Source organism: Microcaecilia unicolor, chromosome 1 (genome assembly GCF_901765095.1).
Source record: "Microcaecilia unicolor chromosome 1, aMicUni1.1, whole genome shotgun sequence".
NCBI lineage: Eukaryota > Metazoa > Chordata > Amphibia > Gymnophiona > Siphonopidae > Microcaecilia > Microcaecilia unicolor.
The window spans coordinates 24,865,521-24,887,903 of record NC_044031.1 but is presented as its reverse complement, the minus strand read 5'-3'; the positions used below and the strand labels follow the sequence as shown (position 1 = coordinate 24,887,903).

The 22,383-nt window shown below is 47.6% G+C and overlaps 1 protein-coding gene across 1 annotated transcript in view; it reads left to right on the top strand.

Annotated features, from left to right (window-relative positions):
- LOC115463623 (zinc finger protein 182-like) overlaps positions 1-19,396 on the top strand; it is a 50,537-nt gene extending 31,141 nt beyond the window's left edge. Inside the window, exon 4 of the mRNA XM_030194315.1 lies at positions 17,706-19,396. Coding sequence (XP_030050175.1) covers positions 17,706-18,853 — 1,148 coding nt within the window. The 3' untranslated portion in view covers positions 18,854-19,396. The remainder of the gene's footprint in view (positions 1-17,705) is intronic.
- Positions 19,397-22,383: the final 2,987 nt, after the last annotated feature.

Sequence of the window (22,383 nt, the reverse complement as noted above, 5' to 3'; positions counted from 1 at the left end):
TAGAATTTTAAATTTGGGTCCTGGATTCCTCTCGGTGCCCATCTTTGTCTCCTGGGAAGACAAGGTTAAAAATATAAGGGTGGGGCTTTTATGGGGGTGGAGTCAAGGTCATGGTAGGAGTATTTGTGGAGCTACTCGAATTTCCCTGGTTTTCTACATCTTCTTTCCTGTTTTGAAAATGACTTCTAAACATAAAGGGAAGGTGAAAGGTGTTTGTCCGGAGACCTCAATGCCAGTCAGTGTTCAGAGGAGTATCGAGCCAGTGGCATAGTAAGGGAAGATGGCACCCAGGGCAGAGAGAAGATGGTGGCCAGTTTCCTCCCCTCTCCCCCTCTTCCCCCCTCCCCCCAGCAATGAGGAGGTCTCTTAACTGCACTCCCCCCTTTTCCTGGTACAGTTTATAGTTCAACATTTTTATTGATGACAATTCAAAGAATATATTAATTACCCTGTATAAACATATAACGATTCAAATGTGAATATATACACATGCAAGACAACATAATACATTCCGTCATCAACCTTTTAACATTTATCCCCACCCCACCCCTCCCTGTTATATTCATATTTCAATATTGCTAGTGGGAACAGATGATATTGCCGTTCATATCAAAACATATACAATGTAACCATTAAACAGTATGACCAACCTCAAATGGGTATATGTTATCTTCCGAGTCCAATTTATCTCCCCCCACTCCAATGTCAGTATCGGTCCCTTAGTTTCCCCCAACAGTTATTTTTCAACTGTTTTATTGAGACCACAAACTTTAGTTTTCCTGCTACAGTTTAAATCCTTCTGTACTTCACCAGCAGAGAGTCCTACCCTCTGCTCGTGCTGGCTCGAATCTTCTTTGTGACTTAACTTTCTGGCCCCATGAAATTGGGCACAGACATTTCTTCTAAAGTGGATGATGCTGGCACAGAAAGAATCATGCTCAAAAGACTGTGTTGGGAGGGTAATTAAAAGGAGGTTAAAAAAGAAGTTCAGAATCGGTATTAACATCTAAATTAGTGATATTTGAACTTAAATTCCCTGGGTCCTCTCTTAAGAGAACTTCTGGAAAGGCACTGAATTTCAAGCCATAAGCTTTACCACCAGTTAATGAGACAACGTGGACTGAAGGTGTAGCCTAGTGGTCAGGGAGCGAAGCTGACAATCGGAGAAGCCCATTTCAAATCCAACTACTGCCAAAAGTACATAAGTGAAACATGCAGGGCCCTTTATTTTCCCATTTTCCCTCCCTTTGTATTGTATCCTCTTGATTTAATGTAAGCCACATTGCTCCTGCTCATGTGGGAAAATGTGGGGTAAAAATGCACCAAATAAATAAATAAATTTAAATTTTCCCTCTGATAGAGAAATAGTGAATTTTATGAAGTCTATATATACTACTACTACTACTACTTAACATTTCTAGAGCGCTACTAGGGTTACGCAGCGCTGTACAATTTAACAAAGAGAGACAGTCCCTGCTCAAAGAGCTTACAATCTAATAGACAAGTGAACGGTCGGTCCGATAGGGGCAGTCAAATTGGGGCATTCTGGATTCACTGAACGGTAAGGGTTAGGTGCCGAACGCAGCATTGAAGAGGTGGGCTTTAAGCAAAGACTTGAAGACGGGCAGGGAGGGGGCTTGGCGTAAGGGTTCAGGAAGGTTGTTCCAAGCATAGGGTGAGGCGAGGCAGAATGAGCGGAGCCTGGAGTTGGCGGTGGTGGAGAAGGGTACTGAGAGGAGGGATTTATCCTGTGAACGGAGGTTACGGGCGGGAACGTAAGGGGAGATGAGGGTAGAGAGGTAGTGAGGGGCAGCAGACTGAGTGCATTTGTAGGTAAGAAGGAGAAGCTTGAATTGAATGCGGTATCTGATCGGAAGCCAGTGAAGTGACCTGAGGAGAGGGGTGATATGAGTATATCGGTTCTGGCGGAATATGAGACGTGCAGCAGAGTTCTGAACAGACTGAAGGGGGGATAGATGGCTAAGTGGGAGGCCGGTGAGGAGTAAGTTGCAGTAGTCCAGGCGAGAGGTAATGAGAGCGTGGACGAGAGTTCGGGTGGTGTGTTCAGAGAGGAAAGGGCGAATTTTGCTGATGTTAAAGAGGAAGAAGCGACAGGTCTTGGCTATCTGCTGGATATGCGCAGAGAAGGAGAGAGAGGAGTCAAAGATGACTCCGAGGTTGCGGGCAGATGAGACGGGGAGGATGAGGGTGTTATCAACTGAGATAGAAAGTGGAGGAAGAGGAGAAGTGGGTTTTGGTGGAAAGACGATAAGCTCGGTCTTGGACATGTTCAGTTTCAGGTGGCGGTTGGACATCCAGGCAGCAATGTCGGATAAGCAGGCCGATACCTTTGCCTGGGTCTCCGCGGTGATGTCTGGTGTGGAGAGATACAGTTGGGTGTCATCAGCATAGAGATGATACTGGAAACCATGAGATGAGATCAGGGAGCCCAGGGAAGAGGTGTAGATTGAGAAGAGAAGGGGTCCAAGGACCGATCCCTGGGGAACACCAACAGATAAGGGGATGGGGGTGGAGGAAGATCCATGAGAGTGAACTTTGAAGGTGCGGTGAGAGAGATAGGAGGAGAACCAGGAGAGGACAGAGCCCTGGAACCCAAATGAGGACAGTGTGGCAAGAAGTAAGTCATGATTGACAGTGTCAAAAGTGGCGGATAGATCCAGGAGGATGAGGATGGAGTAGTGGCCTCTGGATTTGGCAAGGAACAGGTCATTACAGACTTTAGAAAGTGCTGTTTCTGTCGAGTGAAGAGGGCGAAAACCGGATTGAAGCGGATCAAGGATGGCATGAGAGGAGAGAAAATCAAGGCAGCGGCTGTGGACTGCGCGCTCAAGTGTCTTGGAGAGGAAGGGTAGGAGGGAGATGGGGCGGTAGTTGGAGGGACAGGTAGGGTCTAGTGATGGTTTTTTGAGGAGGGGCGTGACTACAGCATGCTTGAAGGTGTCGGGGACAGTTGCAGTGGAGAGAGAGAGGTTGAGGATATGACAGATGGAGGGGGTGATAGTAGGAGAGATGGTGTTAAGTAAGTTGGTAGGGATGGGATCAGAGGAACAAGTGGTGCATTTTGAGGAGGAAAGAAGGCGGGCGGTTTCCTCCTCGGAGATATCAGGAAAGGAGGAGAAGGAGGTCTGGGTTGGTTGGTTGAGGGAGAGGGTTGAAGGGTGAAGAGGAGGAGGTGGCTTGGTAGTGAACTCAAGGTTGATCTTTTGCACCTTGTCGCGGAAGTAGTCAGCCAGTGATTGAGGAGAGAGTGACGGGGGGGGTGGGAGCGGAGGGCACTTTGAGGAGGGAGTTAAGGGTGGCGAAGAGACGACGAGGGTTAGAGCTGAGAGAATTAGTCAATTGGGTGTAATAGTCCTGTTTGGCAAGGAATAGTGAGGACTGGAAGGAGGATAGCATGAATTTGTAGTGAAGGAAATCTGAATGGGTGCGAGATTTCCTCCAGAGGCGTTCAGCAGATCGGGCGCAGGAGCGAAGGTAACGGATGCAAGGGGTCAGCCAGGGCTGGGGATTAGTACGCCTTGTGGGACGGGAGGTGGATGGTGCAAGGGTGTCCAGAGCAGAGGAGAGAGTGGCATTGTAAGCGGAGACAGCCTCGTCAACAGACTCGGAGGACATGATGGAGGGGAGGAGATTAGAAATACTAGATGATAAGGTGGGAGGGTCAATAATCTGGAGATTCCTGGAAGTAGTGGTTAATGTTGGGCGGGGCTGAGGGGGAGGGTGAAGAAGTGTGAAGGTGATCAGGTGATGATCAGAGACAGGAAGAGCTGAGGTGTGGAAATTGGAGGGTGAGCCGGAAGAGGAGAGGACGAGGTCAAGGCAATGGCCATCACGGTGAGTAGGGGTGGTGGAACATAGCTGGAGGTTGAAGGAGGATGTTAGAGTGAGGAACTGAGAAGCGTGAGAGTTGGACAGGTCATCAACGTGTATGTTGAAGTCTCCGAGAATGAGGGATGGAGATGAGGGTTCAATAAAAACAGAAAGCCAGGCATCGAAGTCGGTGAGGAAGGAAGGGAGGGATTTATCAGGGGGGCGGTAAATGACTGCCACTCTGAGTGGCAACGGGTAGAATAGACGGATGGAGTGGACTTCAAAGGATGAGAAGCAGTGAGACTGTGGTAGGAGGAGGGGTTGGAAGCTACAGGAGGGCGAGAGTAGTAACCCGACGCCTCCTCCACGGCCAACTAGGCGGGGAGTATGGGAGAAGAGATAGCCTCCATGGCATAGAGCCGCAACTGAGGCAGAGTCGTCAGGGGAGAGCCAGGTTTCAGTTAGGGCAAGCAGGTGAAGGGAATGAGAGATGAAGAGATCGTGGGTGAAGGGAAGTTTGTTGCAGACCGAGTGGGCATTCCACAGTGCACATGAGAAGGGGAGGGAAGAGGGGGGGAGGAGGGGAATAGATATGAGATTGGAGACATCCCGGAAACGTTTGCATGGATAGGACGAGGACAGGTGTGGGGGACCTGGATTGGGATTGATGTCTCCTGCGGATAGCAGGAGGAGGAGCAAGAGAGTGCGGAGGAGGGTGGGGGAGGTAGGGCGACGAAGGCGACGAAGACGGGATGCGCTTAGGAGGAATGGGGATGGGTTAATGGCAGGAAGGAAGTGTTGAAGGTTGAGAGCTAGGAAGGAGGAGGGGGACAGGAGAGATGGTGAGGTGGTGAGGGACGGGGGTGAGTAGGGTATTGCAGTAGTGAGCAAGATGGGAGAGGACATGGGTGGGCAGTGAGTTCCAGTGGTAGACAGCGGTAGGGGGAGGGGAAAAAGATTAGGAAGGGACAGGGCAAGGAAGAGAATGTGTAAAGGGGCCATAAGTAGTAACTGAGGTGTTACGGGTATATATGGTAGTGACTGAGGTGTTAAGCGATAGATAGAACGGCAGAGCTGGATTAGAGGCTTAAAACTGGAATGGTAGGCAGCAGGCAGGTAGGCACTGCCCAGTAAGAACAAGTCACACCCACTATGTTTGAAAAATGTGGGAGGAAAAAATATATATATATTTTTTGTTACATTTGTACCCCGCGCTTTCCCACTCATGGCAGGCTCAATGCAGCAGGCAATGGAGGGTTAAGTGACTTGCCCAGAGTCACAAGGAGCTGCCTGTGCCGGGAATCGAACTCAGTTCCTCAGTTCCCCAGGACCAAAGTCCACCACCCTAACCACTAAGCTTATTTACCCTCAGGCATAGCAGAGCCTGAACTATCTCTTTTACTGAGTGGATCCCTCAGTGATAACTTCAGGCTCTCTCCCCTTGAACTAACCATGGCTCCAGTTACCTGTCGGTCAAGGGATAGTAAATTCAGATGCCTATTTAGGACCGAGTTAGCACAGAGGAGTTCAGTTGTAGCCATGGTTCTGCAGGTCTGGAACTTCTAAGCCAGTAGTTTCCAAACCTGGTCCTGGAGGCACCCCAGCCAGTCAGGTTTTCAGGATACCCACAATGAATATTCATGAGAAAGAGTTGCATGCAGTGGAGGCAGTGCATGCAAATCTCTCATGCATATTCATTATGGATATCCTGAAAACCTGACTGGCTGGGGTGCCTCCAGGACCAGGTTTGGGAATCTGATAAGTATCCTGAAAAACAACATTGTGATTCCTCATTCCCAGAGCATAGGGGATCTTTCTGGTCTCTTAAGAACATGGTTATTGTGGCCTTGGACATCAGAGGCTCAACGCCTTGCTCCCAGTATCCAGATCTGTTTCTACATCCTCCCTGAGAATGGTCCTTTTTCTGCAGGTTCTCCAGGACAGTGGAGCTCAGTCCCATATTTGTCTCTTCCAGTTCAGACTCTTTTCTGGGTGCCTTCCATTAGCCCAGTGTCACAGGGCTACTTTCTCTTTCTCTCTAGGGAAGCTGGAAGGAGCCTGGGCAGATGACTTTCACAGTTGTCTCTGGTGAGGAAAGGATCAGGAGTCCCCTTTGTGGTTACTTTGCACTAGGGGTGACCCTGATGGATTGGGAATGGAATCTGTGGTCTGGAGGAGCTGAGGCGGTGCCAGTGGTCCGTGATACGCAGTTTGTGTTTTATTCAAATTTAGTTTGTTGACGTTCCCGATCACACAATTTCATATTAATCAATTGTGTCTTTTGGACTTCGTTTGGTAGTTTGTTTTATTTATTTAATACATTTATACCCCACGTTTTCCCGCTAGTTGCAGGCTCAATGTGGCTTACACAAATCTGTGGGAAGGCTACAGTACAGAAAAGTACAATTACTACTACTACTACTATTTAGCATTTCTATAGCACTACAAGGCATACGCAGCGCTGCACAAACATAGAAGAAAGACAGTCCCTGCTCAAAGAGCTTACAATCTAATAGACAAAAAATAAATAAAGTAATCAAATCAATTAATGTGAACGGGAAGGAAGAGAGGACGGTAGGTGGAGGCGAGTGGTTACGAGTCAAAAGCAATGTTAAAGAGGTGGGCTTTCAGTGTAGATTTAAAGGTGGCCAAGGATGGGGCAAGACGTAGGTGCTCAGGAAGTTTATTCCAGGCGTAGGGTGCAGCGAGACAGAAGGCGCGAAGTCTGGAGTTGGCAGTAGTGGAGAAGGGAACAGATAAGAAGGATTTATCCATGGAGCGGAGTGCACGGGAAGGGGTGTAGGGAAGGACGAGTGTGGAGAGATACTGGGGAGCAGCAGAGTGAGTACATTTATAGGTTAGTAGAAGAAGTTTGAACAGGATGCGAAAACGGATAGGGAGCCAGTGAAGGGTCTTGAGGAGAGGGGTAGTATGAGTAAAGCAACCCTGGCGGAAGACGAGACGGGCAGCAGAGTTTTGAACCGACTGGAGAGGGGAGAGGTGACTAAGTGGGAGGCCAGCAGACAGTATAAAGTAAGATAGTAAACATCATTTAAACAACAATATATAGAAGATAATAAAGATAATTAGTGTCCATTTTCATATCATTTTCACCCTTCAATGGTGACTTTTTTTCTTTTGGACAAAAAGTTGGATTAATATCAACTCAGATTGAAGTATATAGACTCCTGAGGCAGGCGCATTGGCGCCAAAACACAGGACTGCGTTGTGTTTTTGACTTCATTTTTCTTGAGTTGATTGGCTTTTAATAGATATCCCTGTGCTGGAACTTCTGTGGTCATTCCCCCTTTTTTTTGTTGTTTTTTTGTTTTGATTTTCTCAAGGGGGTACCTCCTTTCTTTCTTTCTTTCTTTCTTTCTTTCTTTCTTTCTTTCTTTCTTTTTTTTTGTTCCTGGTGGAGAACCAACAGGTCTAAGTGTAGGCCAACAGCCAGAGTTAGTTGTCTGGCACTCCAGAAATCTGGGCCTCTAACTTGGGAGAAGACAGTCCAGGTGGTGGCAGGCAAGACGGTGCTATTTGCTGATGGGAACAAACTGAGGGAAACTAATAACCCTCAGGTGCCCTGTTAAAGTGTGTCAGATTTGGTCGGGGATAGAGTTCCCTTGCAGGAGCTGGTAGGATCATGACCAATACCATTATTGGTCAGAGAAAATTTCTGAGCCAACAACTTAATGGGACCCTGAAGTGTAAGGTCTGGTATAACAAATGCACAATAAACTTGAAAGTTGGCCAAGCTCCAAGATCAGCAAGTTTTTCAGCCAAAGGAAAAAAAAAAAGCAGGAGCCAGGGAGGCTGGGTATCCTGATGGAATTAGAACTGACATCTGTTCTCCTGCATATGTTCCTGCTGTGAGCATGGTTATGCTTTGATCTTATTTCTGAAGGGGACAGTCAGGAACGGGACTTAATCTTTTTCCTCAGTCAAATGGGAAAATAGCAAGAATCTTAGTGTCGGATGGCACAGCCTTTGGTGTGAAAGAGGACTGGACTTATGTTAAGAGTTTGAAGCCTCTCCGAGTTCAGGGTGCTCTTTATTTTGGGGTGGGGGCACTATTTCTCATTCCAGATCTATTCCTTCAAGCTTCTTCCTCCACGAAGGATTGGGGGGAAGACAAACTCGCAGCTCTCACAGAGGGCAGAGGCCTGCTCTAAGACAGTCGCAGAAGCTTCTGATGGGATACTCTCTTGGTGGGCGGACCAGGGGGTCGAGCATGCAAGACCACTATTTGGAAGCTGGGTTTAGTCCAGAGTCCGTTCTTCCTGGATAATTTATTTATACAACATTTTTATTAATGACACTTCAATAAAATACACGCTTGTCCATTTATATACAGTCTCACAGATACAAATGTTCACAGAGAAAGCTTTTGTTAACCTCATACAGAGTGCCAACCACTTTTCACATTTTATCCCCATCCCCCTCTTTGATATGAGGGATGCCCCCATGTCATTTACGCATTGCTTTAGTAGTGACTGTACATGGAATTCTCATACGCATTATGGATCTTAACCTCAGGTAAATATTTGAAATTTCGTGCATTCAATACAAGAAGCTCCATATAATCATCAGTTGTGTGGCTATTATCCTCATCTGCTCGCTGTTACGTGGACAGTATGTAAACCATATTCATAGTAACACAGTAGATGACGGCAGAAAAAGCCCTGCACGGTCCATCCAGTCTGCCCAACAAGACAAACTCATATGTGTATACCTTACCTTGATTTGTACCTGCCTTTTTCAGGGCACAGACCGTACAAGTCTGCCCAGCAGTATTTCTCGCCTCCCAACCACCAGTCCCGCCTCCCATCACCGGCTCTGGCACAGACCGTATAAGTCTGTCCTCCACTATCCTCGCCTTCCAACCACCAACCTCTCTTCCCCCACCTGCTCTGCCACCCAATTTTGGCTATTCCCTGATAACTATTAAACTGTGTCCTATATAGTCTTTAGATCTTTATTTAGTAAAACTATTGCGAACCTATGACTAAGCAAACGTATTCTAACAGCCAGTTTTTCATCAGTCTATGCACTGTATTGTATCTACCTGTATTCCAGCAGATTACACGCAATTTATGAGTATACATCAACCTTTGGTCTTATTAAGTGTGACAAACAAAGATTGTCGGCCGTATTGAACATGGTACACAACCCGCATCTTAGTGTTTTCTTCCTGGATAATTTAAAGGAAAGGGTATGTGTGTGCCCAGTACTCCTTCTGAGATTAGCAATTTTTTGTTCTAACGGAATCTGGATTTCTCACTTTTGATGATGAAGGTGGTGTAAATCGGGGCAAGGGTAGCCACTCTCAAGTCAGTTGTTGGTCATCTTTGCGATATGACCTAAATTTCGTGTAGGCCTATTGATGTGTCCTAATACGGCACAGTGATCTTTAAGGCATCTAATTCAGGAGGAGTCGGGGAGATGAACACCTCGGACCACACCAGCGAGAGTTGATAAGTCTCAGAGGGCAGGCTAGTCTATTCAGAGTGTAGGAGTCCTTATAGACAGAACAATATCTTTCAGCGACTTGGGACACTGCCAGGAGATAAGTGCAGTGTTCCTGTTTGTTCCTGCTGGTGATTAGCTGTTTCCATTCTGTTCGGGCATGGGAGCTTGCTCTGCCCCCTACTCCTGACATCAGACGCTGCCACGATTAAAGAGCGTCTTGTCACCTAAGGCGTACTCCTTTGCACAGTGATGTGCGCAGCTTTTTTTGGCTGAATTTTTGCTGGCTGAGGATCTTCTCGGTTATCGGTTTGGTATGTGTTTTTTTTCTTTTAGGTATGGGCTCCATGACTGTTGATCTTTGAGGTACCTAGACTAATTGTTGCTGTCGTGATATATAGGTCCGCTGCAGAATAGGCAGTGGAGTCATCTTTGTGGGAGAAACTGCAACCTATTACTGGATTACCTCAAACATAGTCAATGACCTGTTTTGTTTTTATTTTATTTGTAATCTGTTTTATTAAGAAAATGGCTTGGCTTTAGATTCTGGTCCTGGGTCTCCTGGCGATCTCTGGATCAAATTATTTAATTACATAGTAGCATAGTAGATGACGGCAGAGAAAGACCTGTACGGTCCATCCAGTCTGACAGAGTGGGAGGGTGGGGGTATGCATGGGGACATCAAAGCATTTCATTGATATTCTAACAGGATGGGTATTGGTAGGTGAGAGGAAAATAACCGGTGCCAGTCAAGCCCCCACCCCTGTGGGCCAACACTTCACAAGACCAGAACACTGCACCAGTGATTTCACAGTAAGAATACTGAAAGGTAATTTTAAAACAATACAGGAACGTAAGACCTTTGAAATAAGAATGATTGAATATTTTGACACCCAACAAACAGGACTTAATAAGGATCTGGTTTTTCTAACCCATTATAAACCATAAAGCTGTATTTCTCTGTTTATTACCCTCCTCTCACCTACCAACACCCATCCTGTTAGAATATCAATGAAATGCTTTGATGTCCCCATGCATACCCCCACCCTCCCACTCTGTCAGACTGTCAAAGTAATGCTTTGAAGAAATGTATTAAGTTATGTCCAATAAAAAAGGTATCATCTTATTTTCTTTTCCATGTTTTATTTTGTTTGATTTCTATTGATATCCCACATTAAACATGAATTTGGGATCGGAGAAAGCGAATGCTACATACCTGTAGAAGGTATTCTCCGAGGACAGCAGGCTGATTGTTCTCACTGATGGGTGACGTCCACGGCAGCCCCTCCAATCGGAAACTTCACTAGCAAAGGCCTTTGCTAGTCCTCGCGCGCCCATGCGCACCGCGCATGCGCGGCCGTCTTCCCGCCCGAACCGGCTCGTGTTCGTCAGTCCCGTATGTAGCAAGACAAAGACAAGGGAAGACACAACTCCAAAGGGGAGGCGGGCGGGTTTGTGAAAACAATCAGCCTGCTGTCCTCGGAGAATACCTTCTACAGGTATGTAGCATTCGCTTTCTCCGAGGACAAGCAGGCTGCTTGTTCTCACTGATGGGGTATCCCTAGCCCCCAGGCTCACTCAAAACAACAACCATGGTCAATTGGGCCTCGCAACGGCGAGAACATAACTGAGATTGACCTAAAAAATTTACCAACTAACTGAGAGTGCAGCCTGGAACAGAACAAACAAGGCCCTCGGGGGGTGGAGTTGGATCCTAAAGCCCAAACAGGTTCTGAAGAACTGACTGCCCGAACCGACTGTCTCGTCGGGTATCCTGCTGCAGGCAGTAATGAGATGTGAATGTGTGGACAGATGACCACGTCGCAGCTTTGCAAATTTCTTCAATAGAGGCTGACTTCAAGTGGGCTACCGACACTGCCATGGCTCTAACATTATGAGCCGTGACATGACCCTCAAGAGCCAGCCCAGCCTGGGCGTAAGTGAAGGAAATGCAATCTGCTAGCCAATTGGATATGGTGCGTTTCCACACAGCCACTCCCCTCCTATTGGGATCAAAAGAAACAAACAATTGGGCGGACTGTCTGTTGGGCTGTGTCCGCTCCAGGTAGAAGGCCAATGCTCTCTTGCAGTCCAATGTGTGCAGCTGACGTTCAGCAGGGCAGGAATGAGGACGGGGAAAGAATGTTGGCAAGACAATTGACTGGTTCAGATGGAACTCCGACACAACCTTTGGCAAGAACTTAGGGTGAGTGCGGAGGACTACTCTGTTATGATGAAATTTGGTGTAAGGGGCCTGGGCTACCAGGGCCTGAAGCTCTCTGACTCTACGAGCTGAAGTAACTGCCACCAAGAAAATGACCTTCCAGGTCAAGTACTTCAGATGGCAGGAATTCAGTGGCTCAAAAGGAGGTTTCATCAGCTGGGTGAGAACGACATTGAGATCCCATGACACTGTAGGAGGCTTGACAGGGGGCTTTGACAAAAGCAAACCTCTCATGAAGCGAACAACTAAAGGCTGTCCTGAGATCGGCTTACCTTCCACACGGTAACGGTATGCACTGATTGCACTAAGGTGAACCCTTACAGAGTTGGTCTTGAGACCAGACTCAGACAAGTGCAGAAGGTATTCAAGCAGGGTCTGTGTAGGACAAGAGCGAGGATCTAGGGCCTTGCTGTCACACCAGACGGCAAACCTCCTCCACAGAAAGAAGTAACTCCTCTTGGTGGAATCTTTCCTGGAAGCAAGCAAGATGCGGGAGACATCCTCTGACAGACCCAAAGAGGCAAAGTCTACGCTCTCAACATCCAGGCCGTGAGAGCCAGGGACCGAAGGTTGGGATGCAGAAGCGCCCCTTCGTCCTGCGTGATGAGGGTCGGAAAACACTCCAATCTCCACGGTTCTTCGGAGGACAACTCCAGAAGAAGAGGGAACCAGATCTGACGCGGCCAAAAAGGAGCAATCAGAATCATGGTGCCTCGGTCTTGCTTGAGTTTCAACAAAGTCTTCCCCACCAGAGGTATGGGAGGATAAGCATACAGCAGACCCTCCCCCCAGTCCAGGAGGAAGGCATCCGATGCCAGTCTGCCGTGGGCCTGAAGCCTGGAACAGAACTGAGGGACTTTGTGGTTGGCTCGAGATGCGAAGAGATCTACCAAGGGGGTGCCCCACACCTGGAAGATCTGTCGCACTACACGGGAATTGAGCGACCACTCGTGAGGTTGCATAATCCTGCTCAACCTGTCGGCCAGACTGTTGTTTACGCCTGTCAGATATGTGGCTTGGAGCACCATGCCGTGACGGCGAGCCCAGAGCCACATGCTGACGGCTTCCTGACACAGGGGGCGAGATCCGGTGCCCCCCTGCTTGTTGACGTAGTACATGGCAATCTGGTTGTCTGTCTGAATTTGGATAATTTGGTGGGACAGCCGATCTCTGAAAGCCTTCAGAGCGTTCCAGATCGCTCGTAACTCCAGAAGATTGATCTGCAGATCGCGTTCCTGGAGGGACCAGCTTCCTTGGGTGTGAAGCCCCTCGACATGAGCTCCCCACCCCAGGAGAGACGCATCCGTGGTCAGCACTTTTTGTGGCTGAGGAATTTGGAAGAGACGTCCCAGAGTCAGATTGGACCAAATCGTCCACCAATACAGGGATTCGAGAAAACTCGTGGACAGGTGGATTACGTCTTCTAGATCCCCAGCAGCCTGAAACCACTGGGAAGCTAGGGTCCATTGAGCAGATCTCATGTGAAGGCGGGCCATGGGAGTCACATGAACTGTGGAGGCCATGTGGCCCAGCAATCTCAACATCTGCCGAGCTGTGATCTGCTGGGACGCTCGCACCCACGAGACGAGGGTTGTTGGCTCTCGTCTCTGGGAGATAGGCGCGAGCCGTCCGAGAATCCAGCAGAGCTCCTATGAATTCGAGTCTCTGCACTGGGAGAAGATGGGACTTTGGATAATTTATCACAAACCCCAGTAGCTCCAGGAGGCGAATAGTCATCTGCATGGACTGCAGGGCTCCTGCCTCGGATGTGTTCTTCACCAGCCAATCGTCGAGATATGGGAACACGTGCACCCCCAGCCTGCAAAGTGCTGCTGCTACTACAGCCAAGCACTTTGTGAACACCCTGGGCGCAGAGGCGAGCCCAAAGGGTAGCACACAGTACTGGAAGTGACGTGTGCCCAGCTGAAATCGCAGATACTGTCTGTGAGCTGGCAGTATCGGGATGTGTGTGTAGGCATCCTTCAAGTCCAGAGAGCATAGCCAATCGTTTTCCTGAATCATGGGAAGAAGGGTGCCCAGGGAAAGCATCCTGAACTTTTCTTTGACCAGATATTTGTTCAGGGCCCTTAGGTCTAGGATGGGACGCATCCCCCCTGTTTTCTTTTCCACAAGGAAGTACCTGGAATAGAATCCCAGCCCTTCTTGCCCGGATGGCACGGGCTCGACCGCATTGGCGCTGAGAAGGGCGGAGAGTTCCTCTGCAAGTATCTGCTTGTGCTGGAAGCTGTAAGACTGAGCTCCCGGTGGACAATTTGGAGGTTTTGAGGCCAAATTGAGGGTGTATCCTTGCCGGACTATTTGGAGAACCCACTGATCAGAGGTTATGAGAGGCCACCTTTGGTGAAAAGCTTTCAACCTCCCTCCGACCGGCAGGTCGCCTGGCACTGACACTTGGATGTCAGCTATGCTCTGCTGGAGCCAGTCAAAAGCTCGTCTCTTGCTTTTGCTGGGGAGCCGAGGGGCCTTGCTGAGGCGCACGCTGCTGACGAGAGCGAGCGCGCTGGGGCTTAGCCTGGGCCGCAGGCTGTCGAGAAGGAGGATTGTACCTACGCTTGCCAGAAGAGTAGGGAACAGTCTTCCTTCCCCAAAAAAATCTTCTACCTGTAGAGGTAGAGGCTGAAGGCTGCCGGCGGGAGAACTTGTCGAATGCGGTGTCCCGCTGGTGGAGCTGCTCTACCACCTGTTCGACTTTCTCTCCAAAAATATTATCCGCACGGCAAGGCGAGTCCGCAATCCGCTGCTGGATTCTATTCTCCAGGTCGGAGGCACGCAGCCATGAGAGCCTGCGCATCACCACACCTTGAGCAGCGGCCCTGGACGCAACATCAAAGGTGTCATACACCCCTCTGGCCAGGAATTTTCTGCACGCCTTCAGCTGCCTGACCACCTCCTGAAAAGGCTTGGCTTGCTCAGGGGGGAGCGCATCAACCAAGCCCGCCAACTGCCGCACATTGTTCCGCATGTGTATGCTCGTGTAGAGCTGGTAGGACTGAATTTTGGCCACGAGCATAGAGGAATGGTAGGCCTTCCTCCCAAAGGAGTCTAAGGTTCTAGAGTCTTTGCCCGGGGGCGCCGAAGCATGCTCTCTAGAACTCTTAGCCTTCTTTAGGGCCAGATCCACAACTCCAGAGTCATGAGGCAACTGAGTGCGCATCAGCTCTGGGTCCCCATGGATCCGGTACTGGGACTCGATCTTCTTGGGAATGTGGGGATTAGTTAGAGGCTTGGTCCAGTTCGCCAGCAATGTCTTTTTTAGGACATGGTGCATGGGTACAGTGGACGCTTCCTTAGGTGGAGAAGGATAGTCCAGGAGCTCAAACATTTCAGCCCTGGGCTCGTCCTCCACAACCACCGGGAAGGGGATGGCCGTAGACATCTCCCGGACAAAGGAAGCAAAAGACAGACTCTCGGGAGGAGAAAGCTGTCTCTCAGGAGAGGGAGTGGGATCGGAAGGAAGACCTTCAGACTCCTCGTCAGAGAAATATCTGGGGTCTTCTTCCTCTTCCCACGAGGCCTCACCCTCGGTGTCAGACACAAGTTCACAGACCTGTGTCTGCAACCTCGCCCGACTCGACTCTGTGGAGCCACGTTCACGATGGGGGCGTCGAGAGGTAGACTCCCTCGCCCGCATCGGCGAAGCTCCCTCCGCCGACATAGTCGGGGAGCCTTCCTGGGAGGCGACGGCAGCCGGTACCCGCACGCGGCACCGACGCCGGAGACCTCACCTCGGGCGATGGGCCAGCCGGCACCACGCTCGACGGTACCGGTGGCGCAAGCACCGCCGGTACCGGAGGGTTAGGGCGCAACAGCTCTCCCAGAATCTCTGGGAGAACGGCCCGGAGGCTCTCGTTCAGAGCGGCTGCAGAGAAAGGCATGGAGGTCGATGCAGGCGTCGACGTCAGAACCTGTTCCGGGCGTGGAGGCTGTTCCGGGCTGTCCAGAGTGGAGCGCATCGACACCTCCTGAACAGAGGGTGAGCGGTCCTCTCGGTGCTGATGCCTGCTGGGTGCCGACTCCTTCGGCGACCCAGAGCTCTCGGTGCCGACACGGGAAGGAGACCGATGACGATGCTTCTTCGACTTCTTGGAACGAAGCATGTCACCGGAGCTTCCCGGCACCGATGTGGAGGACGTAGAATCCAGCCGTCGCTTCCTCGGGGCCGAGGCCGAAGGAGGTCGGTCTCGGGGGGGCTGTACCGCAGGAGCCCTCAGGGTAGGGGGAGACCCACCCGAAGGCTCACCGCCACCAGCAGGGGAATGGACAGCCCTCACCTGCACTCCAGACGAAGCACCACCGTCTGACGACATCAGCCGATGAGGTCCCGGTACCACCGACGTCGATGCAGCTGTCCGATGTCTCAGCGCCGATGCAGAGGGCCGATGCCTCGATGCTCTCGATGCACTGGCGGCCGAGGATGAAGCTCTGGACGCTGAAGACGTCGATGCACTCGATACCCCCGGTGCCGATGCCGACGAAGAGCCCGAGAACAAAACGTTCCACTGGGCCAATCTCGCTACCTGAGTCCGCTTTTGCAAGAGGGAACACAGACTACAGGCCTGCGGGCGGTGCCCAGCCCCCAAGCACTGAAGACACGACGCGTGCCTGTCAGTGAGCGAGATGACCCGGGCGCACTGGGTGCACTTCTTGAAGCCGCTGGGAGACTTCAATGTCATGGGCGGAAAAATCACGCCGGCGAGATCAAAAGTCGAAATGGCGGAAAAGGCACCGAAAAACAAGGGGAAGAAAAACTTCGACCCGAGGCCTAAAAGCGGCCTACCCCGACGACGAAAGAAAACTTACCGGGGCGAAAAAGCTGAAAATAGCAGGGGGAAAAAAGACCAAAGAGTCCTTTTCCACACACAATGGTTTTTTAATTTTTTTTTTTTTGAAACAACACGACGAACGCGCGAGGTCGACTTTGTGGGGCCCGACACGGCGAAAACACGACCGTACCGAGCGCGGACAAAAGAAGACTGACGAACACGAGCCGGTTCGGGCGGGAAGACGGCCGCGCATGCGCGGTGCGCATAGGCACGCGAGGACTAGCAAAGGCCTTTGCTAGTGAAGTTTCCGATTGGAGGGGCTGCCGTGGACGTCACCCATCAGTGAGAACAAGCAGCCTGCTTGTCCTCGGAGAACTGGCAGATACAGTCCAGATGCGAAAGAATGGACACATCTAGAGCAGATCTGGAATAATACTAGTGGTAATCAAGGGGAGAAGCCATGAACGGAAAGACCGGGGAGGGACGGGGGGGGGGGGGGGGCAGGGGGGGAGGGATGTGGGGGAGGGTGGGAAGGGTTGGGAAGAAAATAATATACTGATGGTTATGTGTTATAGTTGTGATTACACTGTTCAGGAGAGCTCGTAGCTTTGAGGCTGCAATTGTGTGAACTGTACAATTTTGAAAAGTTGAATAAAAAAAACTTAAAATATAAAAAAAAAAAAAACATGAATTTGGGTTGAAACCTGGGAACATTAACATATTTTTTTTTTCCTTATGCCTACATCAAAAGAAAAGGATGGCATGAGGCAGAGTGGGCGGAGCCAAGATGGAGTGGGCAGGGCTAGGGTGTGTACTAAAATCTCCCTCTCAAAAATCGAGACCAAGGCTTGGCAGCTCTGATGATGTCACTTGCTTGTGTGACTGATTTATCCTGTGTAGAGAGATCCCCTGAGATAGATAAAACAGATTTGCTCTTTTGAAGCCATGGGTGGTATAAACCCTAAAGCGGCATTAATGGTTTACACAGACTATAAAGAAAGGGTGAACTGATCCTCCAGGACCAAACACTTCTCATTGGCTATTCCACAGGGACCTGTCTTTAATCTCACTGGCTGATTCCATATCCTGTCATGCCCAGATAAACCAGTCCTCTAGAGGTAATAAGCCACAGTGCCTCATCAAGGAGAACCTCGCCTTAATTCAACATGATAACTTTTAATGAGTGAGATATGAACTTGTATATCGTCCCTATTATCTGAGAGTGATTGTAATAGGTTTAATGGAAAGTCTGTCCGAAGTTCCATTTCTTTCTGAAAACGGTGTTTGAACGAAACACAAGTCCTTAACTCTCCATTGCACATTCATCTCTGAGGGTCCTTAAGAACTTTTCTCGTGTCACAAATCTGTAAAATAACGCTGCATTCTCTGTTATCCCACAGGTTATGGGACCAATCATGAAAATAAAAAGCATCGTAAGAGATGCGCTGAAAATCAGAAAACCCACAAGAGGCTCCCAGAGAAACGCAAAGGAATGTTTATTCGGGGATCAGAGGGGAGAAAAGACTGGAGGAGAGCGTCTAGCTCAACAGAGGAAAGGGAAGTCCGAGAAAGACCCAGAGGAGAGACGGTCGATAATTCCGGTAACTTGATGATCGCAACTGGATCCCAAACAGGAACAGAACAAACGTTATCCACTTGTGTAAAGCTGGAAGGAAATGTCACAGGGAATGACCAACTAGTAGCTCACGAGCTAAACCACACTGGGAAAAAATCTTTTCAGTGTGGTATATGTGGTAAAATCTTCGTTTCGTTGTCATGTGTAAAAATGCACCAGAGGATGCACAGGTTGAAGAAGCCAAGTGGTGAAGATATCATTCAAAGAAACCAGACAGACTATCAGAGAGTCCACATGGTATATGGAAAAGTAACCCATGTGGAAACAATGTCCTTGGAAGAGAAACCATTTACATATCCTGAGCACGGTAAAAGCTTTATTCATAAATCACATTTAAAAACCCACAAGAGAATGCATGCGAGAGAGAAACCATTTACATGTTCAGAGTGTAGTAAAAGCTTTATGCAGAAATCGCATCTAAAAATCCACCAGCGCATCCATACGGGAGAGAAACCATTTACATGTCCACAGTGTAGTAAAAGCTTTAATCAGAAATCACATTTAAATATTCACCTAAGGACCCATACAGGGGAAAAACCATTTACATGTCCACATTGCAGTAAAGGTTTTACTAGAAAGCTAAATGTAAAAATTCACCAGGTCATCCATACAGGTGAGAAACCGTTCACATGTCCAGAGTGTGATAAAAGCTTTAATCAGAAATCATATTTAAGGACCCACAGGCGGATCCATACTGGAGAGAAACCATATACATGCCCAGTGTGTAGCAAAAAATTTAATCAGAAATCACATTTAAAAACGCACCAGCGGACTCACGCAGGAGAGAAGGGCGTCAACAGGGGGCAGAACATAAATTTCAGCAGGAGTAAATCTAGTGATTTGCTCTGCATCTCAAAGGGGGCGAGAATAAATTATTCTCCCCAAGCCTTGGTGGGTACCTTCACGTGTTGAACCTGTTGTAGCAAAACTATACCAAATCTCAGCAAGGCAAGCACTATACCTATAATACGGTAGAAAGGAAAAAAAGAATTCATGTTGGCAGACATTGCCCAGGGTAAAACATGCCCACCCCTAGCTTATGCAGTAGGTCTAGACATTGTGGTAGCAGTAGCACAGAGAATGCAAATTAAAATGACACCCCTGCTGCAGATAAAGGCCATGGTGAACTTATTTATGGACCTGCTGTAGCTGGAAAATATCCACAGAAATTAACAAAAAAGATTAAGAGAATTAACTACAATTTAAGTGGACCCCTGCAGATAAAGAGGAAAGAACATATTCCTATCTTTATGCCACAATCCAACAGCAAGAAGGTTGTGCGGATATGTCGTATAGCAACGACCCAAACTATACCCTGCATGTTCCCATCTAACACTTAGTAATATAAACATAGGTTTTTTATCATTTTTGTAAAAGAAGTTTAAAGATGTTTTAATTTTTAATTCAATAAAGAGGTGTCAAAAGTGAGTCATTTTCATAAAAGAAGATTAAAGGACCTCGGAACTTTACCCAGGAAAGAATGCCTTGTCCTTAAGTATTATCGTTGGTCCAAGAAATATCCTACAATAGTCTAAGCTATATATATATATATTTAAAAGCTTTTATCTTAATGCTGCAAAGAAGTTTACTCAAAACCGTATTCTCAAAATACAAGAGACCTGCTTCGGAGACTGGAGACTGATGTGGCTCATGTTTTGCATAGGACTTCCTTAGGGGCTGCTGCTGTGTGCTTAAACACCTCTACAGATACAGAAGAAACAAATTTTTATATAACTAAACTTTTCTAGTCGCCCATTTTTACCTCCCTATACCGATATATTTCAAGCAAAAGCAGAGATTACTCCATACAGCAACAACTGGCATGTTACTTTGCTTTCCAAAGCATCAAAAGCCTTTGCAAACGGAGCGGGTAGTTTTAATTCACAGCGAAGATCAAACTTGTGCATCAACGACCCGACACGGGCCATGTTTTGGCGCATGGCACCTGCGTCGGGGATCGTGTGAAAATTTTGATCCAATGTGTAAACCTGCCCAACTTTTCGGACTCAAGACTGGCCCGCTCGTAAGGCTACACCACTTTGAAATTTTCATACGGTGTTTGATTAGGTTTGCCTTCAGCTGAGACGCTGGCCGGGTTTACTTTGGATCAACATTTTCACACGACCCCTGACGCAGGCACTGTGCGCTGAAACACGGCCCGTGTCAGGTCATTGATGTACAAGTTTGAGCTACGCTGTGAGTTAAAACTACCTTTCCGTTTTTGAAGGCTCTCGGTGCTTTTGTGCTTTGGATTGTGTGTTGTGCTTTGAACCCTCTCTGTGTTGGTCTGTGAGACATTGATTTATTTTACCATGAACGTACATATGTTCAGTCCCAAACTTACGCTGGCTATCATTCGTTCTTGATAAACCTATTCATGTTAACACCAGTTCCCGCCCCTAAATGAATGTAAAGCGTGTTTTCTTTCAGCAATATGTGCTGCTAGAATGTGTTATCGCTGACACCGCTATTATTAAAATGGCCGATTCATCCATCCTTTAGCACTGTCAAATGAACAGTTGAAACCACTCTCTTTTTGTGCTTTTTTTTTCAGTGTCACCACAGCATCTGTCACAAAAATAATCACACAGAGATATGGGTTATATCTCTTCACTTTAACTAAACGTACTTATGTCTTTTATAGTATAAACCTACTCCTTCAGTGTGTTTCTAAATGGTGGTTTGACAATTATAATAGTAGTATCACATATCTCAATTTGCTCGTCTTCTCACGGATACCCTTTGGATTTAATTCCAATCCATACTATCCATGTCGACATTTTTCCTACTCATCACAATTCGTATTGTCAAAGAATGACCTCTTCCCACCACTTCACATTAATCCGTACGTCTTGCTCACTTGCATCCACACCATTTCAACTTTGACTGTATTGGTACATCAATACGTCCAACAGCATCCAACATTGCTTACGCACCATTCTGCACAAACTAACTATATTATTTATTTCTTTAGTTAAAATGTTCTCCTTACACAAAGTATTCAATTACAATACATTTCTGTCTGTCTGTCAACTCTGATCAAACATTCTCATGGCTTCATTCTGCGATTCTACTTTGCTGGTGTGTTCTGAAACGGTGGTTCAACATTTTTATTAGACTTTATATCGACAAACTTAACAAACAGAAAACAAGTACAATACAATTCAGTAATGAACACTGAATTGCCCATCTGCGCCCCAATCTGAATCAAAATCTTTAAACTTAACCAGTCGGAGACTGTCATTATCGCTGATGTAACAAACTCACAAATCACCCCTTTCTTACTAATATAGGATGATCCTCCACACACTGCCAAGGACACTAAGGTCCTCCCAAGGACTTTCACGAACTACACCCTCTCCAAAAGACATTACACGATGTGATACCCGCAAGTGGGCCTTCTCCGGAGTAGCCCCCATACTCTGGAATGCACTGCCTGAAAGGCTCCGCTTAACACAAGACTATCTCTACTTCACGAATCAGGTGAAAGCTTGGCTCTTCAACCAGGTCTTTAATGGAAGAAGTAACTAACTTGTTAGTCTCACTCACTCACACAAGGATTGACTCGGGCTGCACATACTGCAGCGGGACATGTTTATCCACTCCTACCCTAGCTGAGATAATATTTAACCATCTCTCTGACCTCACGTGCAACTTTCTTGAAATCAATCACCTTACTTTCTTACTCATCTATATGTTACAACTTTGCCTTACCCCTCGCTATCAACTATAATGTTCTAGTACATATTGTGTTGTCATTGCAAGTAGTACACCATTCCATACTTTGTATTGTTCAAATATTTTTACTGCTCTAATTGCCTACTGCTCATGTTTGATCTATTCTTACTGTACACCACCTTGAGTGAATTCTTTAAAAAAGGCGGTAAATAAATCCTAATAAATCAATAAATAATATCCTTCAAATCCTAATTAACTCCATGCTATTACAGTTCAGAAGCAGTAGAACACCTTTTTGCTCGAAGGGCCCAAAAATCCTATTTTTAGCCCCGCCCCCAAACTCTCTAGTTGCTGATGCTGTGTTAGGCAAAATATGGGTGGCACCATGGCCCATGTTGCACACCCCTATTCCCTTGCCTATGTGATCAACCCTTTATTAGTATTCCCATACTGGGACAGACCAAAAGTCCATCAAGCCCAGTATCCTGTTTCCAACAGTGGCCAATCCAGGTCACAAGTACTTGACAAGAACCCAGAACAGTAAAACAGATTTTGCACTGGATTTTTTTCCCAAGTTCATCTTAATAATGGCTTATGGACTTTTCTTTTAGGAAATTATCCAAACCTTTTTTTAAATCCTGCTAAGCTAATTGCTTTTACTACAGTCTCTGGCAACGAAATTCCAGAGTTTAATTTACTCGTTGATTGAAGAAATATTTTCTGCAATTTGTTTTAAGTGTACTTCTTAGTACCTTCTTTGCATG